General features: G+C 38.7%; 2 protein-coding genes across 4 annotated transcripts; one reads left to right on the top strand and one right to left on the bottom strand.

The window, feature by feature from the left end:
* Positions 1 to 3733: 3733 nt before the first annotated feature.
* Positions 3734 to 20159, top strand: LOC139815774 (uncharacterized). Of its 3 annotated transcripts, none has more exons than XM_071782926.1 (4): positions 3734 to 3898; positions 16281 to 16540; positions 16660 to 16779; positions 16922 to 20159. In XM_071782926.1, exons 1-4 carry the CDS (start codon positions 3863 to 3865, stop codon positions 17508 to 17510), a joined length of 1005 nt encoding a protein of 334 aa, XP_071639027.1. In that variant the 5' UTR covers positions 3734 to 3862; the 3' UTR covers positions 17511 to 20159. The 3 variants fall into 3 exon arrangements, with proteins under 3 accessions (XP_071639027.1, XP_071639026.1, XP_071639025.1); XM_071782925.1 differs by lacking the exon at positions 3734 to 3898 and adding an exon at positions 8975 to 9369; XM_071782924.1 differs by lacking the exon at positions 3734 to 3898 and adding an exon at positions 10493 to 10758.
* Cpr49ah (cuticular protein 49Ah) lies at positions 20154 to 24918 on the bottom strand. The gene is made up of 4 exons (XM_071782928.1): positions 24773 to 24918; positions 23303 to 23478; positions 22588 to 22849; positions 20154 to 21251 (listed from the first exon to the last, which is right to left on the bottom strand). Exons 1-4 carry the CDS (start codon positions 24782 to 24784, stop codon positions 21156 to 21158), a joined length of 546 nt encoding a protein of 181 aa, XP_071639029.1. The 5' UTR covers positions 24785 to 24918; the 3' UTR covers positions 20154 to 21155.
* Positions 24919 to 25319: the final 401 nt, after the last annotated feature.

Below are 25319 nucleotides of genomic sequence, written 5' to 3'. Positions count from 1 at the left end.
GCTTAGATTTAGGCCACGATTTCCATGTTTATGATTGACAATATAAATCTGATGCCGTCGTTTTTAAACAGAACGCCATGATTAATGTTCGTGGGAGACCATGCACAGGATAATCGTGATTTTATACTTTCTCCTAAAAGAGGTCGGTGACGGGCGGAAACATCCACCATCGATGTGCAAGCGTATCGACTATCGACGGAAAAACTGGTAATGTACGTTATGCAGCTAACAATAAGTGCGAAATCGCTTTAACATTGACACTCGAATGTCTTGTGATGATGCAACACATCAGGAAGCGTCTAATAATATAATATACGCGTGATGTGTCGCGCGTTATTTAAGATACGCATGTTCTAAAGTAGCTTGCATCGGACAAATACACTAATCATCGAGTTATTTTCGTACATGACGAAACCTGGCTTCCATTAGACAGGCTACTCACGTATCAATCGACACAAGTAACATTGACTATCGAACCAGAGTTATTAAGATTCCATCGCGGCATCGGTGCAGAAAATGCATTATCTATTACCTGAAACTTTTGGAATCTATTATTATTGAGAGACAGGCAATTCACATCCATATCGCTTTCTAAATGTATATTATTTCTAAAAGTATAGATGGCATAAAAGTATTAATGTACCTTCCAAGTCTATAAATTTTCCTTTATCATTACTTTCTCGAAAAGGAATAAAAAATATTATCAATTTTATTTTATACATCGCCTTTATATACATCTACGTAGAAACTCTGTCGTACTACGCGTTTTGCTAATTATATCGCGTCGCTAGAAACGAAGGGCATCAAGTCACGTAAACGTATGACTGCTCCGATTGCAAATTAATTCTTGATGCACAATATAAAAGAATGGATGAGACTGTTTTGTTAGCCATATGAGTATAAGTCTAATTATTAAAAAGTTACGTGGGTATGCGTATAATTACGAGGTCTGCTTCAATGATACGGGGGTCTAGGTAAACGTGAAAAGCGAGCAAGGCCAAAGTGAAGGCAACCCGGCATTGAGTCGCGCGATGCTTGAAAGAGTAGCATGAAGTAACGATGATGCAATCACCGGTTTCATCGAGGCCCACCTCTGCTAACAGGAGCAATGAGAGTATCAAAAGCCTTAACATGCGTCCATGGTGCCTATTATAAAATCGCTTAATATATATGTGTGTGTGTGTGTATGTGTGTGTGTGTATGTGTGTGTGTGATAAGATATAACTATAAAATATATATGGAACACACTATAACAGGATATTATTTATAATTCTTGATTTTAAAAGCTTCGTCTATCAAAAGCTTAATCTATTTCATTATGAATTGGATCTGTACTGCTTTCTTTTTGCTGTATCACCTTTCTGCTGTGTTCTCTTTCTCTCTCTTTCTTTCTTTTATATATCTATATCTATATATTCTCTTTGATTATTTATTCTCGGAGCTTCTTTTCTAGCAAGATGACGCGCGTAAAATCAGACAATACATTTTTTTATTAGGAGATATTACTGGCAAAGCTCTTCATTCCGTATGACAGTGTCTGGGAAGAGGTTGCGCCGCGTTTGTGTTCAGTCGAGCGGACGATAGCTTTTTGTGGAATAGATGTTGTAATGATTGACTTATTGAATGAAGATATTTTAAACGGATCTTTTTGTGCGAGATTGAAATAGCAGTTGATGGCTTTTCATCCTGTATTTATATTAGCGTTTTCTCCGAAACGAACAATAACTTTTTGGATATCAAAGAAAAAGTTGTTTCTAGCCAAGGAACTTAATTAACTTTACGTAGAAAAAATTCATTGAGATATTTATTGTATCATTATCGTATTAAGAGATAAAATAAGTAAATATGCAGTGAGTCTCCATGAATTCTCAAGTATTTTATAATTTGCAGCATTATCTATTTGAATCTCGTAAGAATCGATTGAGAATTTGCGCTGTGAATGTCGTTTATGGAGAATAAAGATATAAAAAAGGATCTCTGTTCGAGTCATCGGTTGCGATCTTTTTAAATTTTCGATTTTGTCTGGTCAACGATCCCAGGTGAATGTCCGGCTACAAGGATATGCAGGCGTCTTCGAGGACGAGAAAAAAATTAACGCGCCCACATCGCTATATCTGACATAGCATTCTGTGCGGTAACGGCGCGAAATTTTAAGTCCAGCAATTACGTCATGCTTGTCGTGGAAGGCATGCCAGATCTAGTTCCATCTGACAAGTAGGCGGTTTGCCATGGAACATTATTCCGCTATCCAACCATAACAATCACAGTACGAGCCCATTTGCATAATTATCGCCGAAATTACTGAATTCCCACAGTATGTCACACACTTTCGCAACATTTTCACACGTGTGATATAGAAGAAGAAGATAGTGGTGTGTCTCTACACATTCGCATTCTATCGTCATTCTTTTTTAAGTTTGCAATGCGACAGATAACGGCATAATGTTCTTGGTTTATTCTAAAGTTTTCTAAACTAAAGAAATTTGTGTAATGAGGAGAAAGCAATAGCCTAAAAAATATTTACAATAAAAAAGATAAAGTTGCCTTTAACAGAAAATCTTTTACTGTTTTTTATTTTTCGTTGGTCATCGATTCGTCTAACAACCTGAGTCATACAGGAAGGAATCTTAAAAAATATATCCTTGATTTTCTTGAAAATATTCCAGGCATGGTCATCGATTGGCGCTTAAAGACACATGTTTAGTAATGTTCGCCGCCTCGCGTTCACGTAGAGCGATCACGAAGGCGATCATTACGCTACGTTTTCCCGCTCTGCAATTTCACTGTCATGCGTGTGCAAGAAATATTTCCGGCGTTTCGCAAAATTTCACGCTGTTACTATTCAGACGCTGAGAATGCATTCTTGTTAATCAACGCCGATTAAATGCGATTTCAAGTTTCCACACTTTGGAGCCGATGAAAAATGCGAGACAAAGGATCGTATTTAGGCGTCGCGGAAATCGCGTTCGTTGCACGACGCGGTGCTGGAATTCAAAATTCGTCGTGGGAAAATTCTCTGCTAGTTTGCAACTTTCTGAGACACTCTAATAACGTAACATATATCGTTTCATTATTATTATCCGAAATGTGACAAAGATGCGTGCATCTATAATTTTGCTGACTCACAAAATTCACATTGTTGCTATGTTAACAGAAGATAAATAATAATTTAAAAATATATTATTTTAAATAAAAAATTTAAATATTACAGTATATTAACTTCATAATTTCAGTGATAATTTATGCAAGTACTGTGACTGTTATGACTAGATTGTTTTAATTATAACATAGATATCAATTTTTTTTAATTATTTAAAAATATTTCAAGGAAAGAAAAAAATGTGTCACTTCATACGCACCACATATAAAACAATTTCTAATATGCCGATTCCTTTGAATTGCTGATCACTCGCGTCATTGCTTGCATCAGCATCGTGGCGCAAACTTATATCTCAAATATAATATTTTGTGAATTTTAAGAGAATACCTCCCAAAATTCGGATTTTATTGCAATTCCGTCGTGCACGTATTTAGAGAATAAATACTGAGCGCCCAATCAGCGTTCGATTGTTTATCTATCGAAATCGCTGGTGTTCGACACACGGTCGAACAGACAACCGTAAAGGAAAATTGCGTGGGTCTCGGTCTGCCCTGCCAACTACGGAGCCTTGGCTTGCTTTACGTGTAGGCCGCGAGTGCGATCCGGCTTCGGCTTGGTAGGCTTCGTTTCGATCAGTAAACGGACACGATTAAGCGCGACAAGATCGCCCGCGATCTTCCAGTTTCGACGCGAAATTTGGAGCTCGATCGATTGGTTCCCAGTCCGTCTCTTTTCCTTTGTCGTTGAAATCTCCGGACCAGAATGCGGCGAGGACTCGCCTCTGTCCTGCCGCTTGTGGTGAGTTTTCTGCTTTCCTTGATAGCAAGCCTGCTATCGATAATATGCTTTAATGTGCTTTTGAAAGTTTAATGTCATTTTCCACCTGAATGACAACGCATATCTCTCAAGCCTTTATATTTCTGTACTGATGTCGTGTCCGTTCAGCAATGCAATATTTCTTTTTTAAATTCCACTGCAATTTGGAAAATTCGCTGCTACAACTTCCCTTTCTTCGATAAAAAAAATTAAAAATCTTGTTCTAGAACGACTCTCTATAGAATTTTATTTTTATAATAATGTGTATTTTCAAAGATCCGTGTTTCTTAAAATTTAAATTTTACTTAGATAAAAAAGACATTGCTACTGGCATTTAATAATAATCTTATAAATTTATATTATTTTATCAGTTGGAAATTAATTATGAGCAAATAATGGTAATTTAGCGATACTTAACGAAATAAACACTAAACAGTGTCAACTTATGAAAATTATACACGCGAGTGTGTCATTATATACGTAATAAACTTGATTAATACCGAATAATTACATCAGTTTAAGTATTTTTATTATATTAGAATATTACCTGAGGATCTACGTAATAGCAATGTTCGATAAGATAAATAAAACAAGATACAAAACGAGGAAACGCATACGCATACGCATCGAGATCATACAAGTATGCGATTTTATCAATTTCCCGGAACGTAAGTCTACATATGCCGACCGTGAGAACTTAATTTTGCGACGACGCTCCTTTGTGCGAATCATTGCGTCGCGTGCGGGAGTGCAAAACTATTCATTTGTACGCGATACATCGCGCACTTCGCACCCGGTTTTATCGCGTGTGCGATACGCAATTTTCCTAATTGTTAATCATGTAATTCTCATTTACCAGTTATTACACTAATGCTCGATTGCGTTACGCGTAGGAGATACGATAGAAAATTCATATTTTCGTGAGAAAATCAATATTTTATTATAGATATTGTTTAACGATGAGACACGTGATATTTCTCGATGGAGAATATGAAACGGGACAAAGCGAAATAATTTATATTTATCAAAATAATTGTAATATTTAATACATAAGAAAATATTGATTACAATACGTTTGTTGAGACGTAATGCCCATTATATAATTCTCTAAATATCATTAAAAAATAGACTTTTGTTAGACCTTTGTTAGCTCCTTCTTAATCTCTACGCATGGATCTATTACAAAGAGACATACGGATTGCTGTCGCAATCTACATAACACGTAGGTATGTGTTACGCCACTGATTTCGAACCGCCAGAACAAGCTTCCGAAAATTCGCTATCAAAGATCGGCTGTAACACATTACGCACACACATACGCACGATGGCGCCTATCCACTCGACATGCCGCCTCTGCTCTCCTCTCGTAAAAGTGAAAGCGCCGCGTCGTAAGCGCGGCAAGCGAAGGAGAAAATACGCGGTAAGGCTCGGTCGAGCGTCAGACGGAAGGCAGAGCCCCAGGTTCGTCCGCCGTGTATTCCACGAGCGTGGCAGATGATCTCGATATAACTCACTTCATCTTACGAATTTCTTTCCCGTCAGTTTCAAATCGAGTCGATTTCTCTTTTTCGCAAATTTGCTCGGAGTCATCCTTCCTGGGGTTTCTTGATTTTCTATGTAAAACAGTTCTATCAAAGTCCGTTTGACATTAGACAGAAGAAACAAGATTATTATACATATATTAGGAACAAGGCTAAATTCCTCTTTTAATTTTAAAATGACTTTATTTGATAGAAATTTATAAAAGTTATATGTGTCTAAAAACGTTTAATCACGCATGTCTTTTTCGTTACCGTCTCTGATTTGAAATTGTCCAATGTTCGTGTAAAATAATTTACTGTCCGACGGAAGAAAAGGTTCTGGTCAAAAGACCAGTCTCTCTCTTCGAGCCTTTGTTTCGAAGGGACGCGAATGAGGTACATTCCCATGCGCCTCGGACAATCGCGATAGCGATCTTGTCGTCGCTCTCACAATCAGCGGCTCTCTGTCCTGCCAGCACGACATTTTTAAAAGTAGGAAGTAGAAGTGATAGAGAACACACATAGAAGCGTATAGTTTTCGATTCGTCGGTGATGAAAGAGAGAAACGTGCTCGATGAGCACGTTCCTCCCTTGGCATTCTTTCAACCCAATGTGAATTAAAAGTCATCTTAAATATTCTTGTTATAATCTTCTTTCATCTTATAACAAATAATCTCTCTTGCTATTTTGCAATATTATATAATGAACAAATGGAGTTGCACAATTTTTGATATAACGATGAGCTTTACTGACGTAACGATTATTTCTCTTGTGTGTTACATCTTTGCACATCCCACACACTACTTCTAGATACTTTAGAGTTTTCTCGGTGCGCGAGATATGCTATCTATCTGTGCACTTTCGATTTCACGCGTTATTTATGAAATTATAAATGTAACGGGCGCCGAAGGCGTTGTAAAGCGTGAAACGTTGGACGCGCTGTTTATTTTACGCTGTCCGCATCTCTACCGTGGAAACGCGATGTCGTTTACTGTAACGCGAGGAAACGGAGCCTCTGCAGTAAAACCGGATTTCACGCTGCGCTGGAAATTACTTATCCGGATCGCAGCGATACTCGAGAAGACGATAACTTCGCAGACAGCATTTCATTTACTTCATTTACCTCTCTATCGCGGGACTCCCTCGCCCGCGACCGCGCGCGCGATAACATCTACTTATACATATCGCCGGCAAAAAACAGTTGTTTTTGCAAGCTATACACGCTTTCTCGACCGAATGATCCGTTTGATATTAATTATAGCTGAAAAAGCACATTACAAGAACTGAATTTATAGGTATGTGCGATGTATACGCAGAAGCAGGACCTCTGTTTTTGACAAGTAATTTTAAAATTCCATCCGATAAATACATATAACATTAAAATTTAAAAATAAAATAATTATTACCCGTTAGAATTATTGAATAATTATTAGCCAATAATATCACATTTTTATAAACAAAAATGTTAACGTTACTTTCGTAAATATAAATATCTATAACTTTTCCACGTACTTAATTAAAAGATTTATTAAATCATTTTCTATATGTCATATATTTCAAAATAAGATAATAACATGAATATTCTATTATTCCCAATCCTAAGTACATTATTTCTTTGAAGAAGAGATGTGGCATACGTCACCATGTGTGTCGAGCTGGTGACGCGGCGATTAGATTAGAGACGAGGCAATTTTTTACGCAAATGACAAATTCTTCCGGTGACTAAAAGGAACGTCAGGTTGGCGACGTTTGTTTCGTCAGATGATTATGGGTAATGTGAACGATGATTACGGAACGGTGTTGCCTGACCCGAAGATGACGCAAATATGCGAGATGACATAAAGTTGCAACGTGTCTTCCGGCTACTGTCGTCGAGGTCTTGGGAACGTTGTATCAAGGATGCATATTGTGGGAATCTAACGCAATATGTTAATAAAAGTAGCACATGTCGGAACTTTTTCTGGTTTTCCGAATAAAAAATTATGTAAATCGATTCTAAAAGTCTGATGTATGAAACGAGTATAATTTAAACGATAATCTATAAATGCGTGTAAAGTATTCTCTAGTTGATTGACGCATCCTGGATGATACCCTTGAGTTGTAATTGGTGTAATTAAGATACATTATATTCATGGAAAAGATATTATCATGTGTGATTTATAAATAACTCTTAAAAAACTGCATACAAATTATTTTAATATTATCGTTATATATATGAAGTTTTATAATAAAAAATATCATATATTTACGCATATGTGTATTTTTTAATTGTGGAATTGAAAATATTCATGAGTTGTCTTATATTATTCGAGATAAATTACAATCGAATCAGATTTAAAATAATATTCTAGGATATTCATCTATATCATGCTGATCGTATCACAAGTATCGATTAACATTAAGGTGTGACGGTTTCCCATAATACATCCTGAATTCTATCTTACGAGGCCTCTTTTACGTATTGCTCGAAGACAGTTATAAGTTATAACTCTCACAATGTAATTTTCTGCCGTTTATAGCTTCCTCAATGTGTTGCTCTCGAAGATCGCGTGTTATTTATGACTAGCGATTACGTATGAATATAAACAATTATCTATCATGCGAGACGAATTAAAAATGCAAGACTCGTGATCAAGTCCAAAGTGCTTCTCTTAATAATATATTGTTAACAAGTAAAAAATATCTAAAGTGAAAGAAATATTACTCCGGCATATTTTTCTATTTTCTCAAATTTTCAATATTAAAGCTTTTGTAATTAAATCATGTATAAATTAATATTCTGACAATAAAACTTAAAGATCGAAAAGTCTACCATTCGGAGAATTATTTACATAAAGACTCTTCTTGTGTGACAAATCGCAGAGATATCTGGCAGAAGATGGTCTAGGCTTATATGGACCGAATCGCTACCCCTTTACGTCATCCGAGAGGATCGCCGCGGGATCACGTGCGGCGCGTGCTTCTTCTTCTTCTTCTACTGATTATTGGCACTGCTTTCCTTTTTACGCTTCGGCCATTATTCAATTCTCTATGATTCTGCGTAGTATGTATTGGTGCGATTATGTTGTATTTCAAACTCAGGAAATGTGTATATGTCTGTGCGTGCGTGTAAATGTGTGTGTATGTCCGCGGTGTCTGGAACTCGGGTTATGCCGTAGGTTCGTTGGGCCCAAGGAACTGCGCGGATCACTTCCCCCTGCGGCCGTGCGGCGCGTGCAACTATTACGCGTGCCACAAGCCAATAATTTCAGGCCGGTCCGGGAACACGCGTCACGCGAATGTGGAGTAAGTACTCGCGATAGTGGGCGGACGCGGTCTCGGTCGCGGTGAAAAACGATCTCGCGGCTTCTTACGGAGGGGGATGGTCGCGAGGGAAGGAGCGCAGATCCGTCGTGTACGGCGGATCTGGAAATGCAGGGACACCGCGCCGCGCCGGTTCTCAGTCACAGTATCGCGTCCTCTCGGTCCGCCTCGACGACATCGACGCCGTCGATGTCTGGCGTCGACGCTATCTTCTTCCGCTTCCGCGGTCTCATCCGGTCCGCGAAAGTGGGTGAATTTTTTTCTCGCTTTCTCTCTCTTCCCCTCGACGTTCGCGAACCTTTAAATGCCGATCTTGCACGCTTTTCTTCTTCCACGGAGATTAGATCTGCGTCGGTACGTCTTGTTATTCGCGTCATAATTAAGGAGATACCTGTATGTGAATTTTAGGTTTCGATTATTTTGATCGAGAAATTTCTTCGTGCAGTTATCGCAGTGGAGACTGTAATGTATGTAAATGGGCGACTTTTGCTTGAGAAGTAAGTGAACGTTTCGGCTCGGCGATCGCTGCAAAAAACGACGAAGAGGAAACTTGAGGAACGCGTATTGCAACTTCACAAAGCACCAGTGACCATGATTTTGCGAACGTGTCTTTGCCTCAATCTCTTGACGGTAGGATTTATGAGTTTGCAGTACATATACGGATTTACATACGGTCTAATTTAAAAATATGTTAATATAATGCAGCGCATTTAGCGGAAAGAAACTTAAAGATGATTAATTTGATTCTGCAATTAATTTTTTATGCACTGTTTTTTATATCCACGTGCGCGCATATATCTCAATTATGAGGGTAATCAAAGACAATTAAATCAGCACTTAATCAAAGGCGACATTAATCAATTTGACATTGACATAGACATTGATAAGATCTCTGAAAGCGGTTATTAACCTTTCCGTATATTTGCAAGTAATTAGCTAATTGCCATTGACATTGGAACTCTTCGTTGACGTCACTTCAAGATCCTCGAAAGATTGAGTAAAACGCCGGTCGCGAGCTGGTGATTACTGTCTCTCAAGTCTTCCAATAGTAATGGCAAATGAATCGGCGAAATAGCTACATTACGTAATCTTGCTATTTTCATGAATGTAATAATGAACTTTGCAAAGTAGTATTGACATTGGTAATGAAACTGAACGTTCGCGCAAAAGAAATGATATCCGATTACCGTATAAATACACGAAAAAAAGTGATATTGTATCAGCAGCATCAGTGTAATCAAGATGAAATTTATTGATGCAACATCAATATTAATGAACAAAAAACATCAGATAGTTGTTTCAATAATTTCAATATTTGGTCCAATAATGTCCAATTGAATTAACTATTTATGTTTGTGGCAGTCCGTGACGTCGACGTTTAATTGAAGCAACTTCTTTTTTTTTTTAATTAAACAGTATTTTTCTCCGTGTATGAACTCAATTAATTTAATGAGAATGCAGATCAAAGGAATTTATTAAATACTCGCTAGAAACACATATTAGATATCGGTAGAGCTATATTAAAATCTAGAAAAAATAAAAAATTGCATGACTGATATTTTTAAGAATTCAGGAAGATGAATATTGAACGTACGATTCTTCCATCAGTAGAGTCTTTTGATAATTTACGAAATTGCTCAAATTCACGTTTCACATATAAAAATTATAGCTTTAGAATCTTTAGATTGTTACGAACCGAAGGTGTTTACGTCTGTCAAAGGAGTGTACGATACTTTGCATATATTTAACGGTGACGGCTCGAGATGATTTGCGTAACTGCATTTGCGTGCCGGTAAAACCGCTGATTGTTCCGTACCGTACACTCGTCGACTACAATCTGTCACGCATATATTCACGTCATCGCTCGATCGAAACTGACACCGGCGTGATTAGTGGAAGGCGTTCATGAAAGTCCGACGCCGAGGATGCACTCGTGAAAGAGCCACCGGCTTCTATTCCTACTCCGGGAGAGTTCGATGCACGAACGCGCGGTACCGTGAAAATCGCGTGGATAGAAGTGTAAGTAACAGAGGAGGACGTTCTCTCTCTCTCTCTCTCTCTCTCTCTCTCTTTCTCTCTCCTGCATGGTCGTGCCATCGGGTAATATAAAAACGCGTGCGTGACTATCAATGCAGCCCAGATTCACGTCAATCAATAGGATCAGCTCTGGTTTCCAGAGTAATTTGACAACACTCGACCGTAAACTTAATACTGAATCATTATTGCACACTTGGCGCTTATCGTGGCTGTCGGATCTTAAGTATTATTTGTCTAATGCGAGAATTTTTCAGAATTAGCAATATTTAATATGGTAAAACATGGATGTTAATATTAACCTACTTAAGAGAGCTATTGAATTTTCTGGGAATAAAACGAAATAATTGCTACTTTTTAAGTCAAGGAAAGTGAAGAAATAAGTCGGATTAAGAAAGGGTTTTTCTTATAATTTAATTGTCGTTAATGGATATTAAAATGGATATTAATTAAAAGGCTGTGAGAAAATAAGATCTTAGATATTAATTACAATATAATTAGCATGATAAAAAATTATTTTATCTGATATTTTCTTAATAAAATAATTATAAAAAAATTTATTCTATCGTCTTTATTATTGTAAATTATTCTCAAAGCATATTTTACAATGTCATAATATAATTAATTAAGATAAGCTAATATTATTATCCAACATCATTATCATTTGAATAAGCTAAACATATAAAGAGTATTAAAGAGTACTTACTAAAGAATCGAAGTTTGAAGTATATTATTAATATCGCTAACGAAATAAATATCTGAAAATGTTTTTACATTTGAATAGAATTAGAAATACGCATCGATTATCTTTAAACGCTGAATGTAAATACTGAGAAGAAGTGATGTGAAAGTAAAATAGTAACATAAAACAACTTTAGGTATTAAAGTCATAGTATAGAATACGTATTACTAACTCTGCATGCACGATGAGTTACTAAATCGAAAGGGAAGTAACAGGTACACGGATGTATTTGCGTTTGAAAAGAATTGGGGTACGAGAACCGATCCTCGTGCGGTAAATATCGGAGCGAAACTACGCGAAGGTAATTAATATCGCGCACTCCGAATATCAATTAGCGCGTGTTCGTGCGAAGGCCGCGCGCGATGTGCGCTCACGAAACGCCGACGCACGCTACTCGAATACCAAGTGAGATCGCAAATGAGATCGCGCATTTGTCACGTATCCTCCTTGTGTGACACTATCTGCAATTATGATCCGTAATATCACGATTGTATGCGATGTGGTGGGATCACCGCAAAATGCCACCGACGATGATGGCTCTGCGTGCAACAATGTAATAAAGGTATGTTTAAAGATTCAAAGAATTCTTGTAGGTATAATAATGCGCCAAAGCCAAGAAATAAAATACAATTTTAAATAATATTAAATAAACAAAAAATAATATTTAAAAATAGTTCAGTAATCCTATTTGCAAACGTGAAAGAGATAGGTTTTATTCTAGAGAATGATAGTGCGTAATAGAGTAACAGATAAGAAATAAAAGTAGCAGGATTCAAATTATAGCACTTTATTAGAATTAGCTACCCTATTCATCTTATTTTCATGTCTAATTTAGATAGACGTCATACGTTTCTACGCATGCTTATATTATTCACGCTCTGCATCGTGTATTACTAGTTGTAAGCTTCGAAAATTTGCGTGATTAATTAAGCGATAGAAATGTGTCAGTGCCAACATAATTATCTAAGATAAATCCCAAGAGCAATCGACCGAGAATCTCGTTAATTTTTTCTTCTTACTAGCTAATTACCTCCGCAATTAGCGTAACAATATCCTTTTCCTGTAAGCACCGAATTCATTGTCGGCTACCAATGTCGCCAATTTCCCGGGCGCGCAATTTCATTATAATCCCAGATTATATCACGTGATCAGGCACGTGGGAACCGCGCGGAGCGTGGGTGTTTTTAATGAGAGAGGAGATCGCGCGAGAGGATGGAGAACGGCGGAAGCGAGCGAAAGGAGCCGCGGCCGCGGCGGCTCCTGTGCAAAGGTGAAATCACCGTGACCGACGGCAGTCGGTCGACGGACAATGGACGGTGCAATGATAATTTAGCGAGTTAATCGCGCGGCTTGGACGACCTCGTACAAAACCGCCGGCCGAAACGATGGCTTTCCTTCGAGAGGATGGAAAATTGATGCATGGCGTGGTTATAGACGCGTCAGGACTTTGAAGCTCCTGAGAATTGCCCGCTATTAAGTATGCGACGTGAATAAAATTCGTGTTGGGTCCTTGATACTTAACGCAATTTATTCCCTGTCTCGATTGTTTATGGTCTCTACTTGGCTCCGCAATTATCCGCATAATATAACTCTTTCGTTGCGAGTTCGAGCGAGGAGACTCTCGTTGCTCTCGTCTTAAGATATTAAATTACTTTCTCATTCTGAGTCTCCGCATATTCAAAAAGAAACAGAGAGAGAAAGAACGGAGAAAGAGAGAGAAAGAGAGAATCAGTTAAACTTCAGTTAACTTTAATTAATATTTATAGACATGACCGGTTTTAACCTTTGCTTAAAATTACTGTAAGCGATAATGAATAACACGTTATTACTTTACGCGTACATGAATAACATAGGTATATATTTTGCATACGTACTTATACTATGCATACATACTTAGTTTCTTACGGAATTCTGCGTTTATAGAACTAGGCAACTCATCAATGTCTTTCGTTGACTAAAATACGAAGTGTCTATCTTCCGCTTTGACGTCGTTGAAAAAGAAAAATGTCCGCTCAAGAGGAAATTAATACGTACTTGCGAGCACTATAATTTTGACAGGAACAGAAGGTGGAAAAGTATCCAACGTCTCCCCGAAGAGTAAAAGTGAATTGCGACTACCGGAAAGAAAAAGCTATCACTCTACTAACAATAAGCTATATATATGGATTATGTCATGGAATACTGCAGTGTTTACTTTTTATGATCTTTTCTCGTTCTTCAAACTACAGGCTAACTACATATCGGGCATACGACGCGTATTTCTACCGTCCGATATCTCGAATTCCACAGGGTGAAATGCAAAGAAACATTTTGCACGGGCATGCAATCATAGACTGATAAAATCGAAAACCAATAAAAGACCAATCGGCAAAGATATCCTTTGAAGAGTTTCACGTCTATAAATAGGGCATTAGGTAGTTAGCATTATGTAAATTGAAAATGCTTAGATATTTTAACAGAACGTCTTTCATATGTAGAAACAAAGCCGCGAGGTCGATTCGTTTCAAGGATATCAACCTAACATTGAGTCCGACTCCTACACCGCGACCATTTTTCAAGTCAAAGTGCCTCGCAGCGATAACACGCGGTGAACCAGTTTCAAGGATACCGAAGCAATCCTGAGTGTGAATTCTTACCGGCAAAGAGATGCAGCAACGTGATGGATATTAAGCTCACGTGCGATACATGAAAAGGTCCAAGGTCAGCTGTGGCGTGCCTTGACCCTACGTCGTGTCCCATAAAACAAAACTTAATTCACTCGCCAAGCAATTCGTGGAGCTGAGTATATCGCTTAAGGAAAATTTAATCTCTCCTGTCCCAGTACACAGCGCATCTACAAATATCCTCTTCTCATATCCGTCCTCTTCTCGTATTTCTATACTCTATGTAATATTTTATGCGTCGGGAAGCCCGGATAAGAGATTTAAAATTTAGAGAGGAAAACGTCACCCTCTCTCCATTTCCCCAAGAGACGTTATTATTTCACGAAATATTTTCGCTACGTAATGCCGATACATCGACCCTACGCTCGGTCGGTCCAGCATCTCTTAATATGGACCGACGAGAGGCGGACCTCGTGGTCTTGGTCAATCCCACGCAAAATCCGCAACAGAAGGGATAAGTATCTCTTACGTGACCGCCGTGTTTGCGCGCAATGGTACCCCGCTATAAAAGATACCGCGATGGAAAGCACCGCATTCCCCGCGTGGACGGAATTATTGTGGCACATTATAATGTATTTCGGCTAAATGGCGAATGCCAGTTCAGATCGAGGATATTGCCTCATAAATGAGGATTCGTAACGTTTCGATTTTATTTTTTTACTATAACTTTCTATTATGCATTTCCAAAGCGCGAATAATCATGAATCATGGACCGGCCTGCGGATCTCGGAATTTTTTATGACGATGACTCGGAAGAGCGGAACGTGATTTCATTCACATGGAAATCTCGTTTACGCGTCAACTCGATTACATATACAAATAAGATTTAGCGATACGCGACACGAAGTTGCGAGTTAAGTTAATTACGGAGAATTAAGAAAGTCGTTCGACATTGTTAATTGACATATCTATTTATTACAATGTAATCGATCAATCTTTTCTTCCGATCAAAAGTCATAGTTCATTGCTACGTGTCTTTTGTAAAAAATTAGGTTGCAAGAAGATTTCTTTTTACCGCATATATATGATTGCTCTTGAAAACAACTGTGAGCTCAATGAGAATAATAAAGAAATCTACAAGATGAGACATAGTTTCTTAAGTATGTACCTATGCGTGCAATACGCAGCAGCGTTTTCCCACAAAAGCCACAACCTGAATTCGCGCAACTGGAATTCAGACATTGCAATTTGCTTTTAATGATTGTAAAACTATCTTTCCATTGCGATGGCGATATATGGCTCGTAAATGAACGGAGTAGCGGAGAGTTTGAAATACTATCGAACGCTGCGAAAAATCCGGCGAAATAAAGTACGTCGTCTAGAGCTCGGCTGGTTCGAAGCCACGCTCGAAGCGGAACGTTCGTCGTCTTCGGGTCGTAACGCCGTAAATGGAGTGATTACGACTGACCGGCGAAGCGGAGTATGCGTCGCCGCGCCTACAAGCAGCCGTATAGATCGCAAAGAAGAAAAGAGACAGGCCTCGTAGTCCGAGAAACGATGCTGACTAATCGTTTGCCAGGGAACACCCCACGTAGCCGGTCACGTTCCTTGACACGGCGTGTTCTTGTTATCGCGGCCGGCAACTTGAAATTTGCGTACGTGCAGATCGTAAATGTAACTTCTTGATCGTAACTGGATTCGTGATAACAACTGGCCAGCAGATTTTCGTACTCTGCAATGAAGAAATAAATATTACTGTATTAAATTAATAATTACATTTTGTAATAGTACTATATGTGTTAAATATTCAATTTTTTAATATAGCTTTTTCAAGCAAAATTTTATTTCTTAGATTTTTTCTTTGAAACGTGACGATAAATGCAAAACAAGAAGCCAAGCTATATATCAATCGTCCATTTCATCAAGTTCATTCTCTATGCATATTTTAATCTCTAATTGATTCTTCACTCATCTTTTATTTATAATAGAGTTAATCAATTCAGCATTTTATTTACGATACATCGAACTGAACAAAACTATTTTAAAATTCAAATAAGATTATCTGATATTTTATTTCCCATATTATAGCTTCCATATTAAATAATAATGATTGACGCGGTTAACGCGACGCGGGAAACGATTTAAGTAGGTTTACGTTGCAGGTTTCGGCGCTGTGTCTGACAGCGGACGAGATCGAGGCCCAGAGAAGCGGCTGGAACCTAGATCCCAATACGCAATATCACATTCAGACAGATGAGGGCCCGGAAAGATTCTTTCGTTTTCAAACGGCGAACGGTCAGTATAGGAAAGAGAAGAGATTGGCTGATGGCACGGTGATTGGCACCGAAGGCTGGTTAGACCCTCTCGGATATTTACGATTAAAGGATTACATCGCGGACCACGAGGGATTCCGAATACTAAGGTAATCTAACCGTAAAATTAATGACAAAATTAATATTCAAAATAACGCCGGAATTTAACCAAAATTAGAAACCTATAATTAAGTGCTGAGTAGTGAATTTATCCTTAAAATTCTTTCAGGTCAAAGATGGTTTACGTGGGTAAGGATCGACCTATTCAAGACGCGGTGGCGGAAACAAAGAAGGTACCAGCGCAGACCGGAGTCCTGGCCAGACCCAAAAGGCCACCTAATCCCTTCAGGTAAAGAGTGTGGTTACAAAATCAATTCATTGCGTTATAATATAACTCGTTAGAAAGAGACTAAAATGCACGTTACAAACCAACTCTTTTAAAAAATACAGTACTACAGAAATTTGTAAGAATCTTTAACCATTCGTTACAGACGACCAGATCCTAATGCCGTCGTGCCACTGTCCGGCAATGACATCACTTCCGGTTATTATGCCCCGACGACCATCAGGCCCCGACCAATTTTGAGAAATTATTATTCGAGTCGACCAGGCTACCCTTCATCTGGACTCCAGAGTCTGGACACCTATCATCGACCAGCTACGTATTACCGCGGATCTACGGCTCGACCACCGATTCAGATTCTCGAAGCTCCTTACGATCCTGCTATCGGAGGTTCCTCCGTCAGGCCAAGCTATCAATCGCCCATTTCTCGAAGCGACTCGGGCGATTTCCCGCCGTACGACGGCACTCACACCACGGCGAACGGTTTCCAGTATTATTTAAGAAGGCAGTATCACGAGGAGGGACGGGAGCCCGACGGTACCGTCGGCTCGTTCGGCTACATCGATCCGTTCGGCATCAGACGGGTAATTTATTACAAGACGGATCCATACACCGGGGGATTTCTCCACAAGAAGAACAATCGATACGTCGGCTTCAACGCGACGCCGTACGATCCGCTTCCGCCTGACCTGTCTAGGACGCGGCTCTCGAGAGCTCCCTCGACGAGCGCCTCGTAACAGTTCCGTCATTGTTCATCGCTTTGCCACGTTGTAGCATCACGTTTTATCGCGAAGAGCTCATCATCCGATACCGCGTCGACGCTGGATTTCGCTACGCTGGACGGCCTTGGTTCGACTCGATGATCTCGATAGCGAGACCGCTCGTCGAATCGAACTGCCGCCTGTTGTCGATGTTCTCTTAAGCAATCGCCGTTGATCATGAATTTTCCGGTCGGGATGAACGTTGGCGAGAGGAAGAACAATGATGAATAGAGACGGTACGAATACAGAGATCGATGCTCTATATTCCATGGAGGAAGGCTAAAGATTCTCGATCACGAACGTTGCTTATATAATATATAGATATAACGTTTCTCGAAGTGCCACGACTGATATTTTTTCCGATGTACGACTCCGTTGTGTCAGCATCGCCAACGGTTCCCAGTATTATCCGAGATGATATAACGTTACGAGGAACAAGGGCCGATTGAATCAGGAGACGATCGAAATGCAGCGGATAAGAAGATTCCAACGGAGGGGAGATAAGGATTACGCGAGATTAACACAATGACTTTTCGTCATCGAGAACCGAGGCGGCGGCGGCTTGCTTCCTGATTCGTCGTCCTGCCTTTGTTCTGTTATTATCGCGAGCAGATGATCGGGTACCGCCTAGAGACAACGTTAGATGCCATGCTGGACTGTAACTCAGTTTTCAGGGAAGCGCGGTGGGACTTCCTTGAAAAAAAAGAAAATCGTCGGACAATGTTCGCCAATCTTTTTCCACTCTTTCCAGTTGCGTCACCGATCTATGAAACGTGCGAAGACTCGCGGCCGCCATTGTCTTTGCGTGTAAGTTTCTTTCGGTAATCTATTTTCGCAGGGATACTTTAGAAAGTATTTATTCCCATTCAAGATGTAATCAAAATACATATACAGTTCTTTCTCTTTTGATATCAAAATTTTTTAGAAAAATTTTATTGGAAGTGATTGCTTATATATGTAGATTATAATCAAAAAAATTCTGCATTTACTATACTTTTTCCACAATCTTTTCTATTTGGCGAATATTGACCTACGACAAAGAAAAATCCCACCTATCGAATCAAAATAGAACGGCCACTTTGGTGTGAGCGGATCGGACATTAACCCTGCAGTGTACTATTTTCTTTACTTACCAGCGACACTCCACCAGCGAAGTATCACAACTTTATTAGTTACGAAAGAACTGTGTTACACCGTAGGGTGCACTGGTGATTTGTATCGTTGCCGAATCACGTCTTGAAAATCTCTAATGCGAGAAACACAGTGATTATGCAAGCATAGTATTGTTGTACGTTGCAGGGTTAATTCAGCGTGAGCCGCAGATCCGGAAATCTTAATAGCTTTCTATCGCCGATTCTGCTGACGCTAATAGTAGTAGTTTCCTTCCTAGTTTATAATTGCGCGTCCGCGGATACTTTTCACGTACTAATTTCTCGCGGCATACCGGAAGGCTATCCGCTCGTGCCAAAAGACGAAGGGGGCCGCATAGAATTAGTTAATCGTTAAGATAAACCTCGTTACGTCGCGACAATGGTGCTGATTGTTAAGTAAAAGCGGATACACCGCGCACTTTCCGTTCTTTTATGGCGATGAGAACCGGGCCGTTACGCACTGTGCGCCTAAGTCAATTGCGATTTTCGGATAAAAGTCCTCCCTCCCCCCGCGAATGACATTACAACTGTCCGCGTAAAGACAAGAGATATGATCTGTGCGTAAGGAATATCATTTAATGCTTAACTTATTTTACAAGTAAATGTGAAAGCGAACGATCGCTTGAGCGTAAAATGTTAAAAAACATGTGATATCAGATAGTTTACATAAAAGCAGTAAACAAATAAAATTCTATTTAACACCGAAGTTGTTGTTTCACCAGGAATATTTTGGTAAATACAAAAAGCCGAAAGATTACTTTAATTATACTTCCGAATGAATTAGTATTCAAGATAACAATTTAACGCTTTTAGCATTTGATTCGGTATATGCAACTTTAATCATGCACATCTCATATTTTAAAATAAAATAAAAATGTTAATATGATATTAAAATTATTTATAAATGTCGTATGTCAATGAGTTTTATAGGGATTATCGGATTAAAACTCATTTTATGTAGAATCGGCTTTTCGCTGCAACGAACTAAAGAGAAATTTCCAATTTAATCAAGCTATAATACCTGACTTGGCTTTGATAATATATATTTTATATGGCAATATTTTAACGATAAAATAACATTTTAAAAATATTTAAGTACCTAAAAATCTATTTTTGAGAATTTATTCTTGTCTTAGAAATCTACAAAGTTTTTCGTAATTATTTCCAAATAATTGTCAATGATTTTAAGCGTTCGTTATTTGTAGCATTGCTTGGATTGCAAGGAGCAGTATTGGTGATCCCATGTCGCGTAATCGTAACAGTGCGACGTGCATCCAGGAGCATCGGCATCCGCTTATCCGATTATCATACCTCATTCAAAGTTTCACCGGCCTTGACGCGCTACCTCGTGAAAAGTTTCACCGGCCTCGGAGAGTGCGCTCTCTTTCTTTCCTCTCCGAGAACGAAGACTGATGCCCTTATAGATTTGTATATGTACTCGAGACTAACAATAAAGACGCTTCGCTCCGTTAAACACACGTTTATCCTATATTTTCTTTCCCCGATCAAACCCGAACGCAGATCTCTCGGCGTTTGTAGACCGTAATAATTCTTCATTCCATGGAAGGTTTATTGGAGTATCTGCATGCTCGCATATAAATTTATACACGCATGAGAATACACGCTCGTTGATGTATGTAATCGGTGACGATAAGAAATCGATGTGCTTATCCGGGCAACGAATTATTTGATTCCTTTCGCCACGCGCCGCCATATACTAATTCTTATTTCCTGTTTTTATCGCTCTTTCACCGACCATATATTTAACAAACATCTATTAAAATTATATTTTTTACTTTCATAAATAATACATTTCTCTACGATAATTCAGAGATGAGAAACAATTAAAAATTAGAGAAATCGTGGCATACAAAATAAAATGCTGTACGAAGAATCAACACAGCTAAAATATAAAAATGTAGGTGCTCTAAGAGAAGAAAACGTTTTTCTCTTAAGTATATAGAGAGAAGCGTACTATAAAAAGAAGCTATCGAGCAATTGTATCAAAGTTCTAAGTTCTCGCACTAAAAACAGAAATGTTCTACGGCGAGGTATAAAGGTAACAACGCCATGAATGGGCGTAGACTCGATTACGAGTAGATTAGTTCGCTGGATATGGTATACTCCCGTGACATTCTTCTCTATCGCGACACAAGAAATGTCAGTTCCCACCCGAAGAGCACAATTACGCGGTGGCCGACGCCGCCACAGAGAGATAGAAGGAGATTAATCATTAATGGTGCATACGAATGCCAGGATCTCACGTTGAGAAAGGATCGACATGATTAACGGTGGAAGGACGAAAGAGCGGAGTCGAACTTACCAATGTTTCTTACTATAAATGTACATAGAATGGAGAATGTATTTGGAGCGCGAGGGGATAAAGTAACTTAACAACTTAATTGCTATTTCTTAATAACGGTACAATGCTGCGAATACGTTATATCGCTGAAGCATCGACGGGAGCTTGCTATTGGTACTTTCTGTTATTGTATTCATCCCGCCTGTCGACCTGCTGGCTCAGTGGCTGCTGTGGTTTTTGGGCTGCTGCGCGAGCTTCTTCCTCCTAGAAGATAAACATACCGAGTTTTTATAAACTGTTCTCGATACCAACTGATACTATAAATTAGGCTTTGTTGATATTAATTATTTTTATGAGATTAAAAAAACATGTTTTTTAATTGGAAAATATGTTTTCTTGTGTTGGAAGTAACGCTAGCTCGATCAAGCGTTAAACCTATTATTATTGTCTGCCATTATACGAGAGAATTTCGTATTTCTAGAAAATTCTCCATATCTTTATTTTAAACATCATTTCCTTTTATTTTAAAATTTTATTCAAAGATTTGCTAGTTGCATTTGCAATAATATATAGATTTAAAGTACGATCAACGGGCTCATTTAATGACGGTAAAGCAGTTATTAGTTATCACGGTCTATGAAACTGCAGCTTTAATTAGATGCAGATATCTCATCACGGATGTCATATTTTCTGCAGCGCGTAGATAAGAGTAATTTTCGACGAGTTAAGGAAGAGAACCGGTAGCTATTGAGAACCGACGTAATGATTAACGAGAATCGAAAGGAAATGGCATGCGAGTAGCTACCTTCTTCCTTCACTTCGCGCGGGTCATTCATACCATATAGCGGTCTTTAGCCTTTGCATCAATATGGATCGCTATCACGATTTCGCAAGTGCGCTCGTCGTACATAGATAACTGAATGGCTTTTCGCAAACTCTGCTTGGAAACCGTGACCTATGCTAGCTGTGGCGAAACAGAAGTCCTTCCCATAAGCTCGCGGAGAACGTCTACCATAAAGGTGAACATGGACGTGAACAGAGGTGATAAGAAGAGAGATGAGAGAGGAGAAAAATAAGTGGGGATAATCGAGGACAGAAAACTGTGAATGGACTGTAATATGCAATGAAGTAGTAAAATTTTATATACTATTACTCCGTCACGTAAATCTTGAATGAGAGAGAGAGTCTGCTCTTTTAATACTTTTATATTTAATAAAATCATGTGTAATCTCTAAGATTTCTTTAATAGAATTTTAAACGTCGGTATCTGTCATAAAATGCGTATTAATGTGGATTATTTATTTCAGACAATCCACACGAATTAATAGTTAATAATTTCTTAATTTTATCTGCAACGAGAATAAATAGTCTATGCTATAATGGATTAAATATATTTTCGAGTGATCCTCGTACAAATTCTACCTTGGACTAGTATATTGCAAGTAAAACCACTTTACTGAAGCACCGTTAATTAAATATCCATAGTGTGGAATTTCATGGAAATCGAGTGGTGCAACTTCTATAAAAGTAATCGTGGCGAGAGCATGTATAATGGGGGTTGGACGGAACAGGAAAGGTCGTGAGTACTGAGTATACTTACCTCTTGCTGACGAATACCCGCGTAGATGAGGTCGAGGCCTTTCTGGATCTCCTCGCTAACGGGCGGTGGCGTGGGAATGTGATCGCCCTGCGCGTGAAAGCCGGTCTCGTCGGCGATGTAGTGAATGGTGATCAGCTGTCCCTCAGGACTCGTGTACGAGAAGGTGCCTTGCTGCACGATCGCCTCCGCCCGGTCTTCACCTTCGCCGATGGTCTTGATGTAGCCGCTTTCCTCGGCGATGATATTGTTGCCCGTTTCGTAACTGCCGGAGTCAAATTGTCCCGGAGTGTTAAATAATCAATTGCGCAAAAACGGACGGTCCAGAAAGCCGATCGGTCCGCGTTACGTAATGTTAAACTGCGCGCTGGCGAAGTTCGCACGGATTCGAGGCATCGGATAACGCCTTGGTCCAATATTGCGTCGATACTTTCGGGACCGGATTACATGGAGTTCGCGTGACGAAGCAGGTGATACGATTATGTGGAGCATAAGATATATGTTGGATCGCAAGCGAAATTTTTTTGCGCGCGTGACGTAAAGGCAAGATCGGAGAAAGATTTTTTTAAATATTTGAAATATTATACATGTATATACAATACTAATATTTATCGCTTCAAAAATTTGTACCAATAAATATAGTTAGCATTATTACTATAATAATTTAAGAGATCTTTAGATCTTTCTTTTTAATTGTATTGAAAATTTATATAATTACCTGGTCTTGTAAGTTCCATCGTGTTCCTGCTGCTTGTTCCAGTGCAAAATTGGGATGGGTGTAGTGCTTGTAGGTCGTCTGCTGTCAACCTGATGTTGTCCATCATCCTGCTGGTAGTTGCGTCCATGGTAATTTGAATCTTGCGCCACCGCCAATCCCAGAATCATTGCTAACGCCTGAAAAATTACAGATGTTAGTTTTCCTCTGATTAGTAAATGCCTTGATTAAGATAAATCTCGAGAAAACGCATGTTTCAAAATGCGATTACAAAATGTGTGTATGTCGTTAGGCGTTATTATATCATAAGATTCGGATTACGTCAATTTGTTCCCTTTCTAATCGACACCCTGTGACTAGATCAACGGGTAAAATGATCGATGAGAATAAACGCGGAAGAGTGTAACACGAATCCCAAAGTGGATTTATCGGTTTCTCTGCTACGAAATCGGGCGATGCGCTCTCAGGAGATGAGTGAAAGTGAGAAGCAAATGCCAACGCGGGTCGTTTAACTCCTGACCCGCAAACTCGCACAGTTGGGCCCGTCCCATTTCATCCCAACCTACCGTGAACCCCTTCTATTCTTTGATATCGCGTTGCTTGTCCCGTTGCGATTCGTTCGTCTATCAATATAATCGTAGATTTATTTTATAGCGATACTGTGTTTTTTTCAAATTCTATTAAGTTTTATGATCGACTCTCAAAATGATTGATCGTAAAGCTTAATAAAATTTAAGAACGGAAAGAAAAAATAATAATTTTAATATAATATGCACAAATAATGTTAATTATTGTAGTTTTAAAGAAAATTATCTTGTAAATGTGTATGTGTGTGTGTTTAAATATTCGAGAAAGTTCTGAAAAGTAAGGTATAAACTGATGTCAGCCTGTGTATTATGTAAAACTTCAGGTTTATAATCCCACGCAGTTCTTGTTTCGTCACTTCAACGGTGCATCTCACGCATATAAATTAATAAATGCAGGTTGTCGCAATGTATCAATGACAATGGTGGCTTCTTAAGATTCTACAAGGGTCACGTTTTTCGCTACCATATCTTTCGTCAGACAATTTTTCTTAAATATTAAACAATTTTTTTTTAATTTTTTAACTAATTTTGGATTTAGTAAATGTGATTAAGTTTAACAAATAATAATGAATAGATAAATAAATGATAATAAAAAATCACATAAATTACTTGAAACCATGGTATCTTAATTAACTTTATTTTAATACAAATTCACTATCTCTTTTCAAAATTACAATTAAAAAGACTGAAAAAATTAAATAAAGTATTAATATGGACGGTTATTTAATATTAGTTATTAGTAATTTAATATTAGTTAAATCAATTATTGACATTTTTGTAATGCAAACATGTAATACAGTCGAGAACGTGACATTATTTTTTCAACCCCGCAGAGTCACATCGCGCTTAATTGACGTTTCAGAAGACAACCCTTCCGGTTACTTACCACGTATTTCATCCTGACTCGCGAGATGTGCACCTCGTCAGTAAGACGGATCGACGTAAATGTGAGACGGGAGTATGGTGGCAAACGCACGGAGATAGTCGCAAACGAACAAGATCGACTGCGATTCCAGGAGAGGAAAGAAATCCCCTTTTATACTGACTCTCACTTTATCCCTACTCGAGGAGGCAATGGGCTTCGAAAGATGCTTCGTATGCTTTATGGCAAAGAGCCTACGTATCTGTCGGAGTAAATGCGTGTGTGGGATAGTCGCTTCCTTCGTAAGCGTCCGTGTCGAGAGTCGAGACCTCCCTGAGATCTCGATACCAAGAAGAAGTCTTGCTCCGATTATCACATCGACTATACATGACCTTAGTCTTGGCTAAAATCTCTGTCGCTCTTTCAATAACTTTCTAATGATCACCATTGTTTGCAAAAACTTGTCGCGGTTGATTTTATGCATGATAAAACTAATTAAATCAGGTTCAGGTGTACTAATTAATGAATAATTCTATTCATATCGCTTCGTTAATCTAATATATGTGCTTCG

This window comes from Temnothorax longispinosus, chromosome 7 (assembly GCF_030848805.1).
Source record: "Temnothorax longispinosus isolate EJ_2023e chromosome 7, Tlon_JGU_v1, whole genome shotgun sequence".
Classification (NCBI taxonomy): domain Eukaryota; kingdom Metazoa; phylum Arthropoda; class Insecta; order Hymenoptera; family Formicidae; genus Temnothorax; species Temnothorax longispinosus.
The sequence above is the reverse complement of the archived record's forward strand: the minus strand, read 5'-3'. Positions and strand labels throughout refer to the sequence as shown.

Excerpts from the sequence above, each read along its gene's own strand:
- LOC139815774 (XM_071782924.1), top strand. The coding sequence starts at position 10,645 with ATGAAAGTCCGACGCCGAGGATGCACTCGTGAAAGAGCCACCGGCTTC. Across the intron at positions 10,759-16,280 it reads AAAATCGCGTGGATAGAAGT|GTTTCGGCGCTGTGTCTGAC; the intron begins GTAAGTAACAGA and ends TTTACGTTGCAG. Across the intron at positions 16,541-16,659 it reads GAGGGATTCCGAATACTAAG|GTCAAAGATGGTTTACGTGG; the intron begins GTAATCTAACCG and ends AAATTCTTTCAG.
- Cpr49ah (XM_071782928.1), bottom strand. Across the intron at positions 22,850-23,302 it reads GATGGAACTTACAAGACCAG|TTACGAAACGGGCAACAATA; the intron begins GTAATTATATAA and ends TGACTCCGGCAG. Across the intron at positions 21,252-22,587 it reads CGGGTATTCGTCAGCAAGAG|GAGGAAGAAGCTCGCGCAGC; the intron begins GTAAGTATACTC and ends TTTATCTTCTAG.